This window comes from Sorex fumeus, unplaced genomic scaffold, assembly GCF_029834395.1.
Source record: "Sorex fumeus unplaced genomic scaffold, SorFum_2.1 ptg000097l, whole genome shotgun sequence".
Classification (NCBI taxonomy): Eukaryota; Metazoa; Chordata; class Mammalia; order Eulipotyphla; family Soricidae; genus Sorex; species Sorex fumeus.
Genome location: NW_026606154.1, coordinates 47482 through 65216, shown reverse-complemented (window position 1 = coordinate 65216; position 17735 = coordinate 47482). Strand labels below are relative to the sequence as shown.

Below are 17735 nucleotides of genomic sequence, written 5' to 3'. Positions count from 1 at the left end.
GTGGCCTGCAGGGCACCTTCCAGGGATGCCTGCCCTGGAGCAGCGACTGTCTCTTCACATCCTGTGGGGGTCCAGTCACAGTGTCCTGCAAGGCGCTTTCCAGGGATGCACACCCCGGAGGGACGACCGTCCCTTCACATCCTGTGAGGGTCTAGCCCCGTGGCCTGCAGGGCACCTTCCAGGGATGCCCCTGCCCTGGAGCAGCGACTGTCTCTTCACATCCTGTGGAGGTCCAGCCACAGTGTCCTGCAAGGCGCTTTCCAGGGATGCGCGCCCCGGAGCGACGACCGTCCCTTCACATCCTGTGAGGGTCTAGCCCCGTGGCCTGCAGGGCACCTTCCGGGGATGCCTGCCCTGGAGCAACAACTGTCTCTTCACATCCTGTGGAGGTCCAGTCACAGTGTCCTGCAAGGCGCTTTCCAGGGATGCACACCCCGGAGCGACGACCGTCCCTTCACACCCTGTGAGGGTCTAGCCCCATGGTCTGCAGGGCACCTTCCGGGGATGCCTGCCCTGGAGCAACAACTGTCTCTTCACATCCTGTGGCGGTCCAGTCACAGTGTCCTGCAAGGCGCTTTCCAGGGATGCACACCCCGGAGCGACGACCATCCCTTCACATCCTGTGAGGGTCTAGCCCCGTGGCCTGCAGGGCACCTCCGAGGGATGCGCGCCCCGGAGAGCGACCGTCCGGTCCCGTCACGTCCTGTGGGGTCCGGCCCCGGCCTCAGGCTGCCCGCCTGAGAGCCCCCACGGCGCTGAGGAGGAGCCGGCTCCATCATGCCCCTGACAAAGGGCCCGGGCGCGCGCGCGTGTCTGTGTGCGCGAGTGTGTGTGTGTGTGTGTGTGTGTGTGTGTGTGCGGTTTCAACGGTGCGCTCGGAGCCGCGAGGCCCGGGACGCGCGTGGGCGCAGCCGCGGCGAGTCGGGGGGCGGCCAGCCCGGCTGACTTCCAAGCGGTCCGCCGGCTGCGGCCGCCATTTTGTAGGGTGGGCTGCGCCGACGACGCCGGCCGCGAGCCCCGCGCGCCTCAGCGGGACGACGTGGACGGCGCCGAGAGGAGGCGGCGGGGGAGCCGCGCGCACGCGCGCGCGCGCCGGTGCGTGTCTGTGTGCGCGCGCGCGCGCGCGCGCCTCGCTCCCGGGGCCCGGCGCGCATGCGCACCCGCGCGGCCGCGGGAGGCGGGGGTGGGGCCGGGCTCCCGAGTGCGCATGCCCGGCGGGAGGGCGCCCGCGCGGTACCTGGAGGCGGCGGCGGGGGCGAGGGAGCCGGGCGGCGGGCGCCAGGGCGCGTGCGCGAGGGAGCGAGGGGGCCCGCCGCGGAGGGGAGGGGGCGCCCGAGCACGCGCGCGGGAGCCGGGGCCTCGGGGGAAGTCTCGCGAGATCTGCGCGCCGCTATATAGGTGCGCAGGGAACCCGCGTCCTTTCCCTGGTGCGATTCCGTCCTGCGCGCCGCTCCTCCGCCGCAGCGGCCGCGTGTCTCCGCTCGCCCCCTCCGCCGCGCCCGTGCGTGCCCCCGCCCCATGGAAGATTCGATGGACATGGACATGAGCCCCCTGAGGCCCCAGAACTACCTTTTCGGTAACGGCCGGCCGGGGTGGGCGCGCCGGAGCCAGGCCGCGCGGGGCCTGCCGCCCGCCGGGGATGCGGCGGTGCTGGCCGGCCGGCCGGGCGGGCGGGTGGGTGGGTGGGAGGGAGGGTGGGAGTCGTTGGTGCCGGCCAGGGCGGCTGCAGCCCCCCGGGGAGTGGCCGGCGGGGCCCCTGCAGGGCCGGCGATGCTGGGGCGTGCGCGCTGCAAGACCCCGGGCCTGCGGAAGGGGTCCGGAGCGTCCGCCCGGGGGACGCGATCGGGAGGCCCCCCGCGCTGCTCGCCGGCCTGATTCTGAAACTCCCCACGCCCCCCTGGGTGGGGGTGCCGGTCAAATTGCATTCCGAGCCTCGGATGCCGGGGCCAGGCTGGGTGGTGCTGCAGAGCAGGAGGCGGGTTCGTGGGGTGCGGCCCGGGCCCCCCTCTGCTGCGGGTGCCGGGATAACCAGCCCCCCCCCCCGTGCGTGGGCGCCCCCGGGGGTCTTCGGGCTCCGGGTGGAGACCGAGCGCCCCTCCGAGGCTTCGTCCGCTTGCTGGGGGAGGGGCGGCGCGGCGGGGTGTGTGGAGGCCGCAACCGCTGGGAGCACGTGGTTGCCACGTGGTTGGGGGGAGGAGCGGGGGTGTGGGCGCTCCAGCATCCGGGTCTCCGGGGGTACCCCGGCCCCCCGCCTCCGAAGGTCGAGGTGGGGCGCCGTGGGAGGTGGTCGCGCCCGCGATTCCTGAGGTCTTTGTTCAGGGCTTTCCCCCGTGGTGGGGGATTGCTTCCCTCCCCCTCGCCCGGTGCCGCTGCGGTACCTGGGATTTTCGTGTCCCCCCAGCCCCCACCCCTTGGCCGGAGGTGGTCCTCTTGGAGAAAGTGCCCTTAAGGGGGAGGGTGCTCGGTCTTAAACGTGAGACCCGCTACCGGTAGTGAATAAATGAGGCCTTGGAGCCGGGAGGTGGCGGGTGTAGGTTGCAAAAGCTTTTGTTTAAAAGCAAATAAAAAAAAGACGGGGGAGGGGCTGCTGGTTAGTCCATAAAGCCCTGGGGCTGTTGGATTCCTCCTTTAGGGCAGGGAAGCCTCGGGCCCCGCGGGCAGGCAGGGTTTCCCTGCTAGTGGGCCTGCCTGCTCCGGTGTTGACTTTTTGTTTCCAGGGTGGTGGTAAGCGGGCGCCTCTAGGCCCCGAGTTGGTTTTCTTTCTATGCAATATCGAGGCCTTTAGATGGGGCCGCTTTGCTCCTGGCCGGGTTTGGGTTTTGCGGAACCGGGGAACAGGTACGGCTTGTGCTGCTACAGCTCCTGCTGCCACCTGTAACCCTTCGCCACATCCTTGCCTTGACATAATTAATTGGAGGGCGGGGCGCGGGTGCATTTCCATTACTTGCAGGAGGCGAGAAGAGCTGATGCCTGCAACAAGTCTTCAATTTTAACATTGTATGTCGGGGTGGAGCGTCCCCCTGTGCAATATTTCCCCTTCAATTTTTTACCGACTCTCCTAGCCTGTTCCCACAGTGCAGTCTCTTAAGTTACTGGTTGCTTTTTCTCCCGTACAGGTTGTGAGCTAAAGGCAGACAAAGATTATCATTTTAAAGTGGATAACGATGAAAATGAGCACCAGCTGTCTTTGAGAACGGTAGGGGCACTTTCAAAATTGCCTCTTGGATCTCTCTTGATTTCAACTTTAGTTCGTTCCTATTCGTGCGCCCTATCTGCATCCTTTCTACAATTGTGATTTTGTTGCTGCATGTAGACCTGTGTCCGTGTGGCATCTTTACCTCTCAATTTTGTTTCCAGGTAAAGTCCAGTTAAACTTTTGTTAGCCCCTGGAGTGTAGTGAGACCTTCCCTCTGGGTTCTAAGCCCATCTTAGCTTAACACATACTAGGTGTTCTCTCTGAGGTGGCATAAATCGAGGGACCAGCAAGATGATCAGGATACAGGAGTTTGGTGCTTCTCTTGCACGTGACTGAGTTCACTTCAATCCCTGGCATCCCATGGGGTCCTCTGAGCACAGCTGGGTATGGCCCCCAAACAAGTGATGGCAAATACTCCAAGTAAGAGCATCTGCTGAGGTCCTGTTAAGCGTGAAAACACTGGCACAAATGCCATTGGTGAGAGCAGTGGAAGGTCGTGGACTGCTTCACCGGTTCTGAGCCCAGAGCCTGAAGTGCTGTTCTTTCTGTTTGCAGGTCAGTTTGGGGGCTGGTGCCAAGGATGAGCTGCACATTGTCGAAGCGGAAGCCATGAATTACGAAGGCAGTCCCATTAAAGTGACACTGGCAACTTTGAAAATGTCGGTGCAGCCAACGGTGAGCAGCGCCCACCTTAAGATTCCATGTCGGTTAAATCCAGTCGTTTCCCAAGAGGGCTGGGAATATGGGACGGGGAGTGAGGAGCTTTGAGTGCATATGGGGGGGACACTTAACTGTTGCTTCCCTTAAGAGATTAGGGGGCACTTGTTCTAAGGGGGCGTGACCCACATTCGTTTGGGAACCTCTGGTTTGATCCCATCCCATGTAAGTTCTCCAAGGGGATAGGATAGGGTGTTTGGACACTGCTGTATCTGGCTGTGGGGCTGGGTGAGAAGAGTGATATTGGAGCATGGTATCAGAGGTTCTTGGGCTGTATCTTGTGTTTGCCCATCACACCTGGAATGCACACGTGGTCAATAGGATTTATGGCACGCGTTTCCCCATTCTGGCCACAAAATTCAGTGATTTTGCAATCTGCTCCAGGTTTCCCTCGGGGGCTTTGAGATCACCCCGCCGGTGGTTCTGCGGTTGAAGTGCGGTTCCGGGCCTGTGCACATCTCCGGGCAGCACTTGGTTGGTACGTGACTGCTCTGGGGGAGCCTCGCTGCCTTGCCCAAGCTTGGGGCCGGGGATGGGGGCACCCTGGGAAGGCTTCTCGCCGAGTTCCTTATTTGAGTGACTGATAAGGATCTGTTTTCAGCCGTGGAGGAAGATGCAGAGTCAGAAGATGAAGAGGATGACGACGTGAAGCTCTTGAGCATATCTGGGAAGCGTTCTGCTCCTGGGGGCGGCAGCAAGGTGCCACAGGTAGGTGTGGCCTTTGTTCGGGGACCTCCGTGGGGGGGTTGGGGTGCCCGGGCTCGAATCTGAACACCAGGCATGCATTCAGCTCTTTCGGAGAAGTCTGGTCCTTTAATTCTGGTCTTTGGGTGGTTGGGATCACTGCTTGCTCCTGGGATTGTTGACTTGTGGGTTTTTTTTCTTTTAATAAAGAAAAAAGTAAAGCTTGCTGCAGATGAGGATGAAGACGATGACGACGATGATGACGACGACGATGAGGAGTGAGTATGATTTTGGACACTTTGCAGTTGTATGGCGCAGTTCAAGAAAACCATTCGCCGAGGTCATCCTATGGGATTAACTAAGTGGTCGTCTGTTGGAAGTGGTCAGCTGTTGGTGTGGGGAAAATAAACAGGATATTGGCGGGCTTGTGAGCCTTTTTGGTCATATATTTCATCATCATTTTTAGACAATCCTGATGCAACATTTCCTTAAAAATGCAAGTCTGGAGCCAGGGTGTATTTTTACATGACAAGGAGAGTAAGTTGAATAATCCCAGATGTTTTCATTCATTCCTAAAAGGTGTATTGGCGTGTTGGAAATGAGATTTGATGGGATGAGTTTGATCACGCTCAGGTGAACATGTACAGGACATAAATAACTTCTTGTAAGTTGTCCTTTGTACATGATGTGGCATCTGGAACTCAGACCAGTACGAGGCCTCTTGAGTTCGTGGTGTTCAGGGTTAGTGAATGTCCAGCTTATTCACTAAGATGTTGTGTTCTTGGAGAAGGACCGCACTGGTATTTGTGGGGTGTCTGCTGTGGAAACAGTGCAGCACGCTGGTAACCTTGGCTGTTTCCACCTTCGTGTCTCTGGAGTTGTCTTTGTTTAGGTAGCAAAGAATAGATGTTACCAAACAAGTTTTCAGAAAGCGGAAAAATTTCTTGCATAATAAGCAGGAAGAGTTCATGCCTCAGGGTGAAGATTTGGTGGCATTTTGGTCTTGCAGCAACCTTGGGAAAAGATGACTTAAGTTGAAATGGTGTGGAGGCTGGAGGCCAGGGAACGCACTAGGCGGATCTAGTTGCTCAGGGCCTGCAGTGGCCCCGAAGGACATTTTAGCCAGTGCAGCAGGTAGGGTGTTGGCCTTGACCTTGGACTGGGTTCAGTCCTCAGTGTCCCAGCTGGTCACCTGGGCACTACTGGGTGTGGGTCCAAAACAAATGCATCATTTCAGTGGGGGGGGGATATCCTAGTCAGTTGCTTATAAAAAATTTGGTATTTTATTCTTAATGGGAGTGGAAGAAGAGATGAAATTCTTCGGCCAGAATTAACCCAAAGACCCTTAGGAAATCACCTGAACTGCGCCTCAGTCTTGGTAGTATCCAAGTCTCACCCTCCCTGTCATACTGGAACAATGGCTGTTGGTTCCTATGCTGTCAGAAAAAATAGAACAGTAACAACACCCCCCACCCTCCCATCTGGTCAGCCACTAACTTCTTTAGATGTTACCTATAAATACGGTAGAAATGTTCTTATGTACTATTACCACTTCAGAAGATTGTTGCTTTTTCTTTTTCTTTTCTTTTTTTTTTTTGCTTTTTGGGTCACATCCAGAGATGCACAGGAGTTACTCCTGATTCCATGCACTCAGGAATTACTCCTGGCGGTGTTCAGGGGACCATATGGGATGCTGGGAATCGAACCTAGGTTGGCTGCGTGCAAGGCAAACGCCCTACCCGCTGTGCTACTGCTCCAGCCCCGGATTTTTTTTTTTTTTTTTTTTTGCTTTTTCTTTTTGGGTCACACCCGGCGATGCACAGGGGTTATTCCTGGCTCTGCACTCAGGAATTACCCCTGACGGTGCTCAGGGGACCTTATGGGATGCTGGGAATCGAACCCAGGTCGGCTGCATGCAAGGCAAACACCCTACCCTCTGTGCTATCGCTCCAGCCCGTTTTGTGTTTTTATTTTATTTATTTATTTACTTATTTATTTTTTGCTTTTTGGGTCACACCCGGCGATGCACAGGGGTTACTCCTGGCTCTGCACTCAGGAATTACCCCTGACGGTGCTCAGGGGACCTTATGGGATGCTGGGAATCGAACCTAAGTTGGCTGCGTGCAAGGCAAACGCCCTACCCGCTGTGCTACTGCTCCAGCCCCGGATTGTTTCTTTTTTTTTTTTTTTTTCTCTTTTTCTTTTTGGGTCACACCCGGCGATGCACAGGGGTTATTCCTGGCTTGTGCACTCAGGTATTACTCCTGGCAGTGCTCCGGGGAACCATATGGGATGCTGGGAATCGAACCTGGGTTAGCCACATGCAAGGCAAACGCCCTCCCCGCTGTGCTATCACTCCAGCCCCAGATTGTTTCCATTTTTGAAAACAAATGTTAGAACACATAATTTACCTCTTAACACAGGTGAATTTTTTTTTTTCATCTTTAAAGAGGACCTATTTTTTTCCTGTAAAGCATTTCACCACGTTGGATGCCAAATTCGCAGAATATACTTTTAACACAGAGTTGAATGAAGTACGTAATAAGGTGGGGTTTTTTTGTTTTTTTGCTTTTTGGGTCACACCCAGCGATACTCAGGGGTTCCTCCTGGCTCATGCACTGAGGAATTACTTCTGGCGGTGCTCAGGAGACCATATGGGATGCTGGGGATCAAACCTGTGTTGGCTGTGTGCAAGGCAAAGGCCCTGCCCACTGTGCTATTGCTCCAACCCCAAGGTTTTTTTTTCCCCCCATTTAATTTAATATGTTTCTGTTCTTGCTTAATCTTGTTACTGTGATGGTGCGACATGGTGTGACATGTCTAATGCACTGTGTGGAGTGAGCCCTGAGGCATGTGTGCCTGCCCCTCCCCCAATATTTCTGTATGCAAATTCTGTACCTGGAGCCCTGTGGACTGTGCGGCCACCTTTGGAGCCATCCCATTTCACCGAGTGTCTCCAGACTTCATCCACACACAGCAGGATTTCTTTGGGACCCAGGATCACTCAGTACAGCAGTTTGTCTCAGATATGTGACCAAAACTTGGCTCTGCCCCTCCCCCCCAAAAAAAAGACTTGAACTTTTTTTTATTTTTTTAATCAGTTTTTTTTTCTTTTTGGTTTACACCCAGCGATGCTCAAGGGTTACTCCTGGCTTTGCACTCGGAGTTACTCCTGGTGGTGCTTGGGACCATATGGGATGCCAGGGATCCAGCCCAGGTTCGATAGCCCCACTTGAACATTTTTTATGCGTCACAGTTTGGTCTTCCTTTAGCCAGTGCTGGATATTGGGTTTTCTTCCATCTCCTACCATACTGCCACACGGGAACTTGGATGCATAGAATCTCCCCAAACGTGCCGGCTCACCCCCAGATTGTGACATTTTTCACAGGTCTCAGTGCTAGGCCTTGAGGCTTGTGCTCTTTGCAGGTGTGGGATTGCAGTAACCTCTAATAATAGAGGTTAATAATAATAATAGAGTCAGTAACCTCTATTCTCTCCCTAGTGATGATGAGGATGACTTCGATGATGAGGAAGCAGAAGAAAAAGCTCCAGTCAAGAAAGTAAGTGCGAGCCAGATTGCCAGAAACAGCGAGCAGTAAGAGGTTTTAGTGCCTTATCACTGAAGTTTGTAGTCTGTGAACTCTGTTTTGGGGCTGTGATTTACTTAATAATCAGCCTTGAGTGGTTGCAGGGTAAGCTCTGCAGGCAGTGGGGTGGGATAAGGTCTCTCCCTGTTGTCTTCTGTCAGCCCTTCCAGAGGCCTTTTGTCTTCTGAATTGTTGCCCCTTTCAACCTTGGTGATTTTCTTACCTGCTTTAAGCAGTTTTTATTTATACCAATGTCTGTTCTGTAGACATTGATTTCAGATCAATTTCTTGTTGCAGTCTATACGAGATACTCCAACCAAAAATGCACAAAAGTCAAACCAGAATGGAAAAGACTCAAAACCATCAACACCAAGATCAAAAGTAAGTGGCAAAACCCCAGCCCCCCATTGAAGCAGTTGGGGAACTCCAGCTCTGATGCTGGCAGCCTGGGTTGTCTGCTTGAAACTTGGTGGAACTGGAAAGGAGGCCAGAGCAAGGATGAGCCGGGCCTGCTTTAAAGGACAGCTTGCACTTTATTCAGTGAGCAGCGGTCCTTTAAAGATGAGACAAAAAAAAAACACAGGGAATTGAACCTAACTTTACCCCCTAGGGTCAAGAATCTTTCAAAAAACATGAGAAAACTCCTAAAACACCGAAAGGACCCACTTCTGTAGAAGACATTAAGGCAAAAATGCAAGCAAGTATAGAAAAAGTGAGTATGCGCATGTTTCCTTAAAGTGAATCCAGTGGGAGGGTCTCTTCCTAGTTAGATGGCTCCAAGTAGCTTAACTCAAACATGGGCTTACTTGTGCTTTGTCAGAAGTGGACAGATAACACGAAAACCTTGTCCTGGTGTGAGGTGCTGTCAGCCAGCAGGGGGCATGAGAGTCTCATCTGTGCACAGCTGGACTCGGGCAGCTTGCTCTCTGCAACTGCTGACTCCTAGTTGGGTCCTCTTTCTTGGACTGTCTGGGCTTTTGGATCCAGTGAAACTTGACACACAGCTTTCCCATTGGTATGTTTGCCTCACCTGGTACTCCATAGCTGTTCGGTCCAGAGTTGAGTCTCAAAGAATGATGGTCATTATGGGGTGAAAATTGGAGTGAGGTTCATTTTCTCCTTGAGAGAGAAAATGTGAAATCGTACTAATAGTTTGAAAATAATTGGGAGTTCATTCTGTTGTTTCCTGCAAATTTCCTATTGAAGGCAGTACCTACTTTTGATGAAAGATGGGACAAGCGTAAAGGGATTTCCTCGTCGATTTCATAAACCCTTTAGACTCAAGATTACACTGGAGTCTAGTTAATGACCATTTGGGTCTCTAGCCTTTAAAGTGTTGAAAAGAGGAAGGTGTCTCAAATTTGATACCGGGGGCAAAGTGGTTGAATAGAATAGGCAGTCCAGCGGACATCTGAGTGACCACAGTCGCGGACTCATTCTCTTTTGGGTCATGTTCACAGTGCCTGGGTCTGTACCCAGGAACCATGTGTGCCGGGCTTCCAGGTGTATAAGACTTCAAACACTTACTGAAGCACGCATGTATTTTTAAAATAGATGGGGGGAGCTTGGGCAGAACATTAATGTGGGTATATTAAACCTGGGTGCTGTAGAGGTGTCTTTCTGGGCCTAAATCAGACTCACCGAAATGAAAGCCTTGGGAGGAGAGGTGTGGACCATCTAGCATGTGATAATGAGAGACCCCTGTCTGTACCTGAACGCTGCTTTTGTCTTCATAGGGTGGTTCTCTTCCCAAAGTGGAAGCCAAGTTCATCAATTACGTGAAGAATTGCTTCCGGATGACCGACCAGGAGGTAATGATTTCTGGAGATTTGATCAAACTTAGGATTCTTAAATCTTTTCAATGGAGTGCTTGAAAATTCTTCCGAATTTATTTGGCAGCCGCGAGAAGATAACTTTGAGTATATTTTTCCAAGCTTTGTACAGTGGGCAAATTGCTTGGTTGCTGGATTTGGCTTGATTTTTTTTTTTCATCCTTGATTTTTGGTTAAGGAAATGAGCTGTGGTTTTCCTTGCTGCTTCGTTTGGCTACCTGGGGCCGTCTGGCCCTCAGTTTGTGAGAGTTGGTAAAAAAGCATTTTCTCCATTGATTTGAAAGGAAGTGAGCGTGCTGTGCTTCTGCAGACCTTACTGTAAGCGCTGGAAGCTGCACAGTCAGCAGTCTGAGAAGGAAGCTGAGGCAGTAAACACGTACTGGGGCGCCTAGTGCAGGAGACACAATGCCTGCGACCCACAACACAGCAGTGTTTAAGAAACAAGGTGCAGGTGGAAGATGCGGCCATAGAGCAGGGCTGGGTATGTTGCAGCTAGTCCGGGCTGAGCCACTTAGGGATGGAGGAGGAGGCTCAGAAAGGCTTGATGGTGGCCTGCGCTCCAGCGTGAGCCCCAGGGCTTGGGAATGGGAAAAGGCTTTGATAAAGCTGCTTCGTTAAAGAGCAACTCAGAATATTCTTATGATCTGAGTATATGAATATAGAGCCAAGATCATGCATAAATGTAGCTAAGGATAGCTTGGTATTTACTTGTAGTCTGCTGACATGAGCATGTTTTCTTAGCACACAGAAGGATGTAGGAAATGTAAAAACACCTTGGTTTGTGTCAGCCATTTCTATAAAATGGGGAATTGAGGAATTTATACTGTATCAAGGAATTTTCTGTTGGCTTTTTTTTTTTTCAGTATTCCATGTACACATGCATTTGTAGGCTTAGAAACCAGCTTAGCTGCTGTTTTTCTTCCAGTCCTAAAGCTGAATTAAGGTTTGCCAAATTGGTCTCAATCCTTCCTCTTGATTTCCTGAACTGAGCTGTTCAGTGAATTGGTACAATTGGCTTTGCTTACAAAGAATCCCATGATTTTATGTCTGAATCGAAATATTCGAAGTTAAATTATTCTGAGTATAAATTGCTTTGAAGTAAGTTCTTAATTATGTAGCACGGACCTTTCTGGCGGTAGGATGAAAAATAGATCTGTTGGGCTGTATGGAGAGACAGGGTTTAATTTATTGGTGTCTGTGAAGTGTTGTGGTTCCCTAACCACATTGCTTTTTTTTTTTCCAGGCTATTCAAGATCTCTGGCAGTGGAGGAAGTCTCTTTAAGAAAATAGTTTAAACAGTTTGTTAAAAAATTTTCCGTCTTATTTCATTTCTGTAACAGTTGATATCTGGCTGTCCTTTTTATAATGCAGAGTGAGAACTTTCCCTGCCGTGTCTGATAAATGTTGTCCCGGTTCCATTGCCAAGAATGTGTTGTCCAAAATGCCTGTTTAGTTTTTAAAGATGGAACTCCACCCTCTCGCTTGGTTTTAAGTATGTATGGAATGTTATGATAGGACATAGTAGTAGAGGTGGTCAGACAGATGGGAATGGTGGGGAGACGAAAATATACATGTGAAATAAACTCAGTATTTTAATAAAGTAGCACTGCTTCTCTGTTATTTCCCGCCAAGCTTCATCCGAAAAGGAAGTGCCCCTAGCTGAGTGGCACGCTCTCAATTCCGGTGATAAATTGTTTGCCTTAGCCCCCTGCAAAGGGGTTAGCCCCCAGCTGACATTTTTTTTTTTGCCACTGAAGGTTTAGACTTTACATCTCCTGACGCTTTTTTCCGCCAGTCTGATCAGACCTTTCCACCTGGCCTAGCCTCTTTCCACTGCCAAAAAAACCTGGCAGCTGTCCTCAACCCAGTTCTTAATCAGAACAAACTGACTTGTCATTATTTTCTTGATTTGCCCAAAATAATAGACTGTATCAATCCACTTGGGATGTGTGGGAGGGATGCTTATAGGCCCTAATGCCAGATGTCCTACCAACTGCCTGCTGGTTGAGTCAGGATCCTGGCTGGGGCATCCTCAGTACCCAAATAAGTGAGTAGTTTTGCTGAGAGTTAATGGGGAAGCAGTGGTCAGGCTCGTGAATAATCCTGAACATCCTCTAGGATATTCCTCCTCAGTCCTCCTTTAAACTTGAGGAAGGAGAGCGAATTGTATTGAGTTTTGTGTGCTTGGTTTTTTGGGGGTGGAGGCAGACCTGACAAGTAGCTCCTCATCCGTCCCATTGCTTTTCTCACTTTGCTTCTTAGCCTACTGAAAGGTCATCCGGTGTATCAGCAGCTCACTCCATGCTGACCAAGCTAGAAGACACGCCAGGAAGCTTTGGGCACTGGCTGTCCCTGGGGGTAATTTTCCTAGTGATAGGAGAGACAAGTGGTCATTTAGATATATTTTGTTTGGGCCACACGTGGCGATGCTCAGGTGTTACTCCTGGTGGTGCTCGGGAACCATGGATGCCAGGGGTCCCAGTGGGCTGCTGCAAGGCACACACACACACCGTGCTGGCTATGCTCTCCAGCCCCCTAGACCTTTTCCTGGGCTGGTGTTAACGCTGCTGATTATCTACTTTTCCTCTCAGGACGTGTCTCCCTGGAGTAGTTCTGCATTTTAATGGAGGTTCTATAGGAGAGTGTAAGTACATCAACTTGATTTAAAATATATGCAAGGCTTGCATGCCCACAAACCAAGTGCTGTGTGTTTGGATTTGGAACCAGACTCGGCAGTGCACAGAGCTTGCTCCTGGTGGTGCTGTGTGTCAGCCACATGCAAGGCCAGTAACTACACTGTTCTCTGAGGTCCCTTACCTCACAGGGGCCACACCTGTCATTGCCCAGTCTCCCAGTAGGGCTGGGGTTGGCAAGGCCAGCGCCCTCCCTACTTTATACTATCGCTCAAGTCCCCTTCCTTCAATTTGGACATTTCAATTCAGGCAATTTCTTCTCTGGATTTTCGAGCCACACTTTTGCTATTGGCTTTGGTTTTATTTTCGGGAATCACTCGAGGGTGCTCTGCGGGCTAGCTGTGGTGCTGAAAGTAGAACTGGGCTTGCTACAAGCAAGGCCAGTGCCGTAACCAAAACTAGCCATCTAGAAATTGGTGTCTGCACATTTGCCCCAAACCATCCGTACCTCGGGTGGCCCTCCCAGGCCCAGAGGTATGCTTCTTAGTATTGGGGTTAATTAAACTTCACTGTTAAGCAATGGATTGGCCTTGTTACTTGGTCTTGCTACTCACCTCTGACAGCTAATCGGATTCAATAACTTTCCGCTCAGTGTCAGATATTGTGCTATATCGCTTGCTGTCCTGTCCTGCCCTTCTAGTTAATGGTGCTAGTTAATAGATAATAACCAAGTATGGTGATGATCTGAACAGTTATTCCCGGATTTGTAAATAAGGGGAATGTAAGGGGTTGCCGTTTTGAATGATTGAAGTACCTATTGCAGAACACAAATGTATGTTCATGACCCTTGCCATCCTAAAGCATTTTTGAATTTTTAAAAGAACAATAATAAAAGATGATTGCTTTTCCTTTGTCTCGAGTAGTTTTTCTGTGTTAGAAGGATCTGTGAGAGAAACTGGGCTTGTTCTTAGTGCGGGAAATTTATAGTACATCCACAAGGAACAGTATTGGAGTTTCTCAGTGCCTTTTGTTGGCTGCAAGCTGGTAGAGTAACTTGCATTTCTGTCCGCCTTTCTCTGAATGTGATTATAAATCACTTAAGTCTTGTGCCCGGAGCCCCATTTACTCTGTAGGCATTTTCTTGGGTCTTTGTTTTCAAATTCTAGCACACAGAAGTGTTGATCACCTTGTAACCTCTAAAAGGAGGAACTAGTGAGTTGACTTCAGTTTTGTCCATTTTCTTTTTCATCCACAAAACTCCTTCCGGACATCCCTGCCATCAAGCTGCAGTGATCTTCGACAGCTTCCCTACCTTTTTAATTGGACAGAACGTTTCTAGTCCTTGCAGACCCATTTTCCTAAGGATCATTGATCCTTCTCAAAAAGGGCACGTATTAGGGACAGCATTGATCTAAGAGCCACGCTAGGTTGTCAACACTGAATGCTGGCATTCTTTCACATTGGGCTGGGTTTTTTGGGTTTTGTTTTTCTTTTTGGGTCACACCCAGCGATGCTCAGGGATCACTCTTGGTTCTGCACACAGGAATTACTCCTGGCAGTGTTCGGTGGACGACCATATAGGATGCTGGGAATCAACCCGGGTCATCCACGTTCAATGCAGTCGCCCTACCAGCTGTGCTATAGCTCTGGCCCTGAATTAGGCTGTTATTTCTTAGACTTTGTGGGTGATCAGGTAAGACTGGAAAAGCAAGGGTGGGGGGCGGGGGACCTACTAGCGCAGTTGGGCAGTAAATGACCTACTGTCAAGAGTTCCCATTTGATGGCTTTAATCGTGTCATTGTGAGAAGGCTGCGACCTACACCTTCCAATTATTCATTTGTCATAGCCGCTGGCACCGTCCAAACTGGAGCCTGCAGGTGACACGCAGTTTAGATGATTGTTCGATACCTTTGGGCTGGTTCCTGACCTGCGTACAGGCCTGCTGTTTCTGGCACGCACAGCAAGTGGTTTTCAATCTGAACCTACAGATCCATGGGCCAGTGGCTGAAGACCCAAAGGTCTAAGATACAACTAACCACATGGTTAGTGAGGGGGAAGATCTGAGGATGAGGATGAGGGATAGTTTGGTTGTCCAAGAGAAAAGGGGTCACAAATACTGAATAGCAGTCAAGGGGGTGTGGGTTCTGGGGTGAACGGGGTCCAAGTTTTACTTCATTGCAGAAAGCCCAGGCTTCCCAGTGCCAAAGATCCAGTTGTTCCCTGACTCATGAACTTGGCATCAGAGATTCTGTTTGAAGCTGCGCTGGTTTTGGAAAACACTTCGGGAGTCTGAAGTGCTTTTGTTCAAACGTCTCGGTTCTACTGGAGCTGTGAGTCCCCCTTTCCGAGCTGGGGAATGCTCCCGTCCAAGACAATCTGCCCTCCAGATGATCCTGAACTTTACCGGCTGGGCCTGGAGAGGTGGGACGGTGTCTTGTTCATCATTTCACACTGGGCTGGGAGGAGTCAGCTAGAATGCAGGACAGCTGCCCCAAGGCTCTGCAGAGAACCATCCTGGAGGGCCACCTCCCACCTGGCTAACAGGACATCCTCACCCAGCAGTCCCAGGGCCTGCTCCCAGGAGGCCTGGCTGGGGAAGTGTTTTTCTCTCTGGAGCCAGGAATAGCACACAGGTGCGGCCACCTCTTAGGGGACTGGAGTCCAGAGGTCCCGCCTGCACCTCCAGCCCTTTGAGCCCCCCATCTGCAAACACCTGGTCGGAACTTACAAACTGGATTTGGAGCCTCAGTCTCAAAGCCCTTGGGTAAACCTCCAGACAAATGGGTAGATAACGCAGGGTCGGAAGCAAATGCTTAAAAACAGCAACAGAGGCAGCTTAAGCTAAAGGCCTGTGGGGGAGGTGAGGGGTACAGGGGTGAGGTGCTGGCCTTGCATGCAGCCCCTTGCATGTGGTCCCCGAGTGTAGAGTCAGGAGTCAGCCCTGAGCTCTGTGCCCTCTTCTCTTCCCCCGAAAAATCTAAAGCCAGACTTCGTAGACAAGCTCGAATGAGTGTGATGGGGTTAGGAGGTTGCCTGAGAAGGACTCCCCTGGCTCCCTGCTGGCGTCAGGTCCTCAGGCATTGGCCAGCTTCCTTTCTCCCCTCTCTCCCATCCCCTGGCTAACCCAGCCCAGCACCTAGTCAATCTCCTTTCACCTGTGGGCATGGAACCCCTTTGATGAAACTGCCTTCAAGATTGATCAAGATCGGTGGCACAGCCCCGTTGGGAGCAGTCCTGTCCACTTACATCCATTCTCGAACCAGAATGTGGGCTGGTGTCAGCCGTTCTCCAAAACCAGTTCCAGCGGTGGAAAAAAAAAAAGCCAATTTTAATGTCGTCTAGTGCTTCCCCTAGAGGCTTCCCCCTCGCTGAGCTGAGCACCCGATCCTGGAAGGTTTTCCGTGCTTGTACCAGTGGCAAAACAGGCCATCTGTTCACCACCTCGGTGCTGGAGCTGTGAGCTGTGTTAATTAAATCACATTCAACCCCTGAGCACCGCCAGGAGTGACTGCGGGGACTAGTGAAGCCAGGAGTAACCCCTGAACATCGTCGGGTGTGGCCCCCCAAAAACCAAAACATAAAAAAAAAACCTGGGAAAAAGAAAAAGAAGCTTCTGTTTTGAAAGCCCCCTGCAAATAGCTTGCAGGGAGGTTTTCTGGTGTCTGGAACCAGGGCTGGGCGTCTCGTTTTTCCTATCATCCCATTTGGCTCGAGGACACACCGTTTTGACAGCACCTACCTCGGCTCATGCCCTGGTGAAGAAATGGGATTATCAGCCACAGCCAAAGACACCAGGGCAGCGCGAGCCAAATAGTCTGGATTCCTGCGTTCTGCTTTTTTGAGCTCGTTCTCCGGTTTCTTTTCCCACTCTGACCTGTTTCCCTTAGCATCAGGCCAAGGCGGAGCCTGGCCGTCGGGGGCCCGAGACAGCGAGACAGTTGGTGGGAAGGAGAGGAGCGGTGCCACGGGAGGGGGCAAGGGGCCCGCGCGGGGTGAGAAGTGGGTCCTGGGCAGGGCCGCCCAGCTGCGGACCTGTGCCAGGAGGCCGGAAGGAAGGGGCCTGGCGCGGCCGCCGAGCGGGGCTGCGACGCGGCCCGGGGCCGCTGGGTGGCAGCCGCGCGTTTCGCAGGGCGCCGTGGCTCGCCGGGGGCCCGCGGCGCGCGGGGAGCCGACCCCGGGGCGGCCAAGTGGGGCGCGGGGCGCGCGGAGGAGCCGGCCCGGGGAGCCCCCGCGGCCCGCCCCGGCCGGGGCACGGCGGCACGCCGGCCCCGCGCGGACCCCCGGGGCGGGTGGGCGCGACCCCCCGCGCCGCGGGGCCGCCCCGGGGGCCGGGCCGGGCCCGCCCCCTCCGCGGCACCCCCGGCGGGCGCCGCCGAGCGAGCGAGGGAGCGAGCGAGCGCGGGGCCGAGCGTGCCCGCCGCCGCCGCTCCGAGGCGCCGGCCGTGCGCCCGGGCGCGGAGCTCCGGCCGACCGACCGACCGACCGACCGACCGACCGACGGCGCCCACGCTCGCCGGCCGCGCGGCCGGGCCGGGGTCCGCGCCGCCTTTGATGTGGGCGCGGCGCCCCCGGGCGAGCCGAGCGCCCGTCCGGCCGCGCCCCGAGGGGGGAGCCCCCGGGCCCCGCATCCTCATTGTGCCGGCTCGGGCCCGGGCCCGCCCCCGGCCCCCCGCCCCCTCGCCGCCCGCGCGTAGAAAACGCCCCGGCGGCCGCCGCCAGGGGTGGGAGGCGGCGATGCGCACGGCCGGAGCGACGCGGAGGAGGAGACATGAGCCGGCGGGCGCCCAGACGGAGCGGCCGTGACGCGGGCGTGCTGCAGCCGCGCGCCCCGGCCCCGGAGCGCTGACCCCAGAGCGCGCCCCGGCCGCCCGGCCGCGCATGCCGCCCCGGGCCTGAGCCTCGGCGCCGACGCGCGCACGGACAGCCGGGGAGCCCGCCGCCCCGCACGGCCGGGGGCCCGCAGCCCCGGAGGGCGCGGATGCCGCAGGGCGCGCCGCGGAGCGCCCCGGAGCAGCAGAGCGCGCAGCGGCCGCGGCGGCAGCAGCAGCCGGCGAGCAGCGAGCAGCAGCAGCAGCAGCAGCGGCA

At 53.6% G+C, this 17735-nt stretch overlaps 1 protein-coding gene across 1 annotated transcript; it reads left to right on the top strand.

Moving 5' to 3' along the window:
• Positions 1–1350: 1350 nt before the first annotated feature.
• NPM1 (nucleophosmin 1) lies at positions 1351–11620 on the top strand. The gene is made up of 11 exons (XM_056133085.1): positions 1351–1576; positions 3117–3196; positions 3752–3871; positions 4298–4391; positions 4515–4621; positions 4808–4875; positions 8101–8158; positions 8483–8566; positions 8796–8897; positions 9922–9996; positions 11261–11620. Exons 1-11 carry the CDS (start codon positions 1519–1521, stop codon positions 11297–11299), a joined length of 885 nt encoding a protein of 294 aa, XP_055989060.1. The 5' UTR covers positions 1351–1518; the 3' UTR covers positions 11300–11620.
• Positions 11621–17735: the final 6115 nt, after the last annotated feature.

What these genes read in the sequence shown, in the direction of transcription:
- NPM1 (XM_056133085.1), top strand. Translation starts at nt 1,519, where the DNA reads ATGGAAGATTCGATGGACATGGACATGAGCCCCCTGAGGCCCCAGAAC. An exon ending in AAAAAGCTCCAGTCAAGAAA is followed by an intron (nt 8,159 to 8,482) that starts GTAAGTGCGAGC and finishes TTCTTGTTGCAG; the next exon opens with TCTATACGAGATACTCCAAC. An exon ending in CATCAACACCAAGATCAAAA is followed by an intron (nt 8,567 to 8,795) that starts GTAAGTGGCAAA and finishes TTTACCCCCTAG; the next exon opens with GGTCAAGAATCTTTCAAAAA.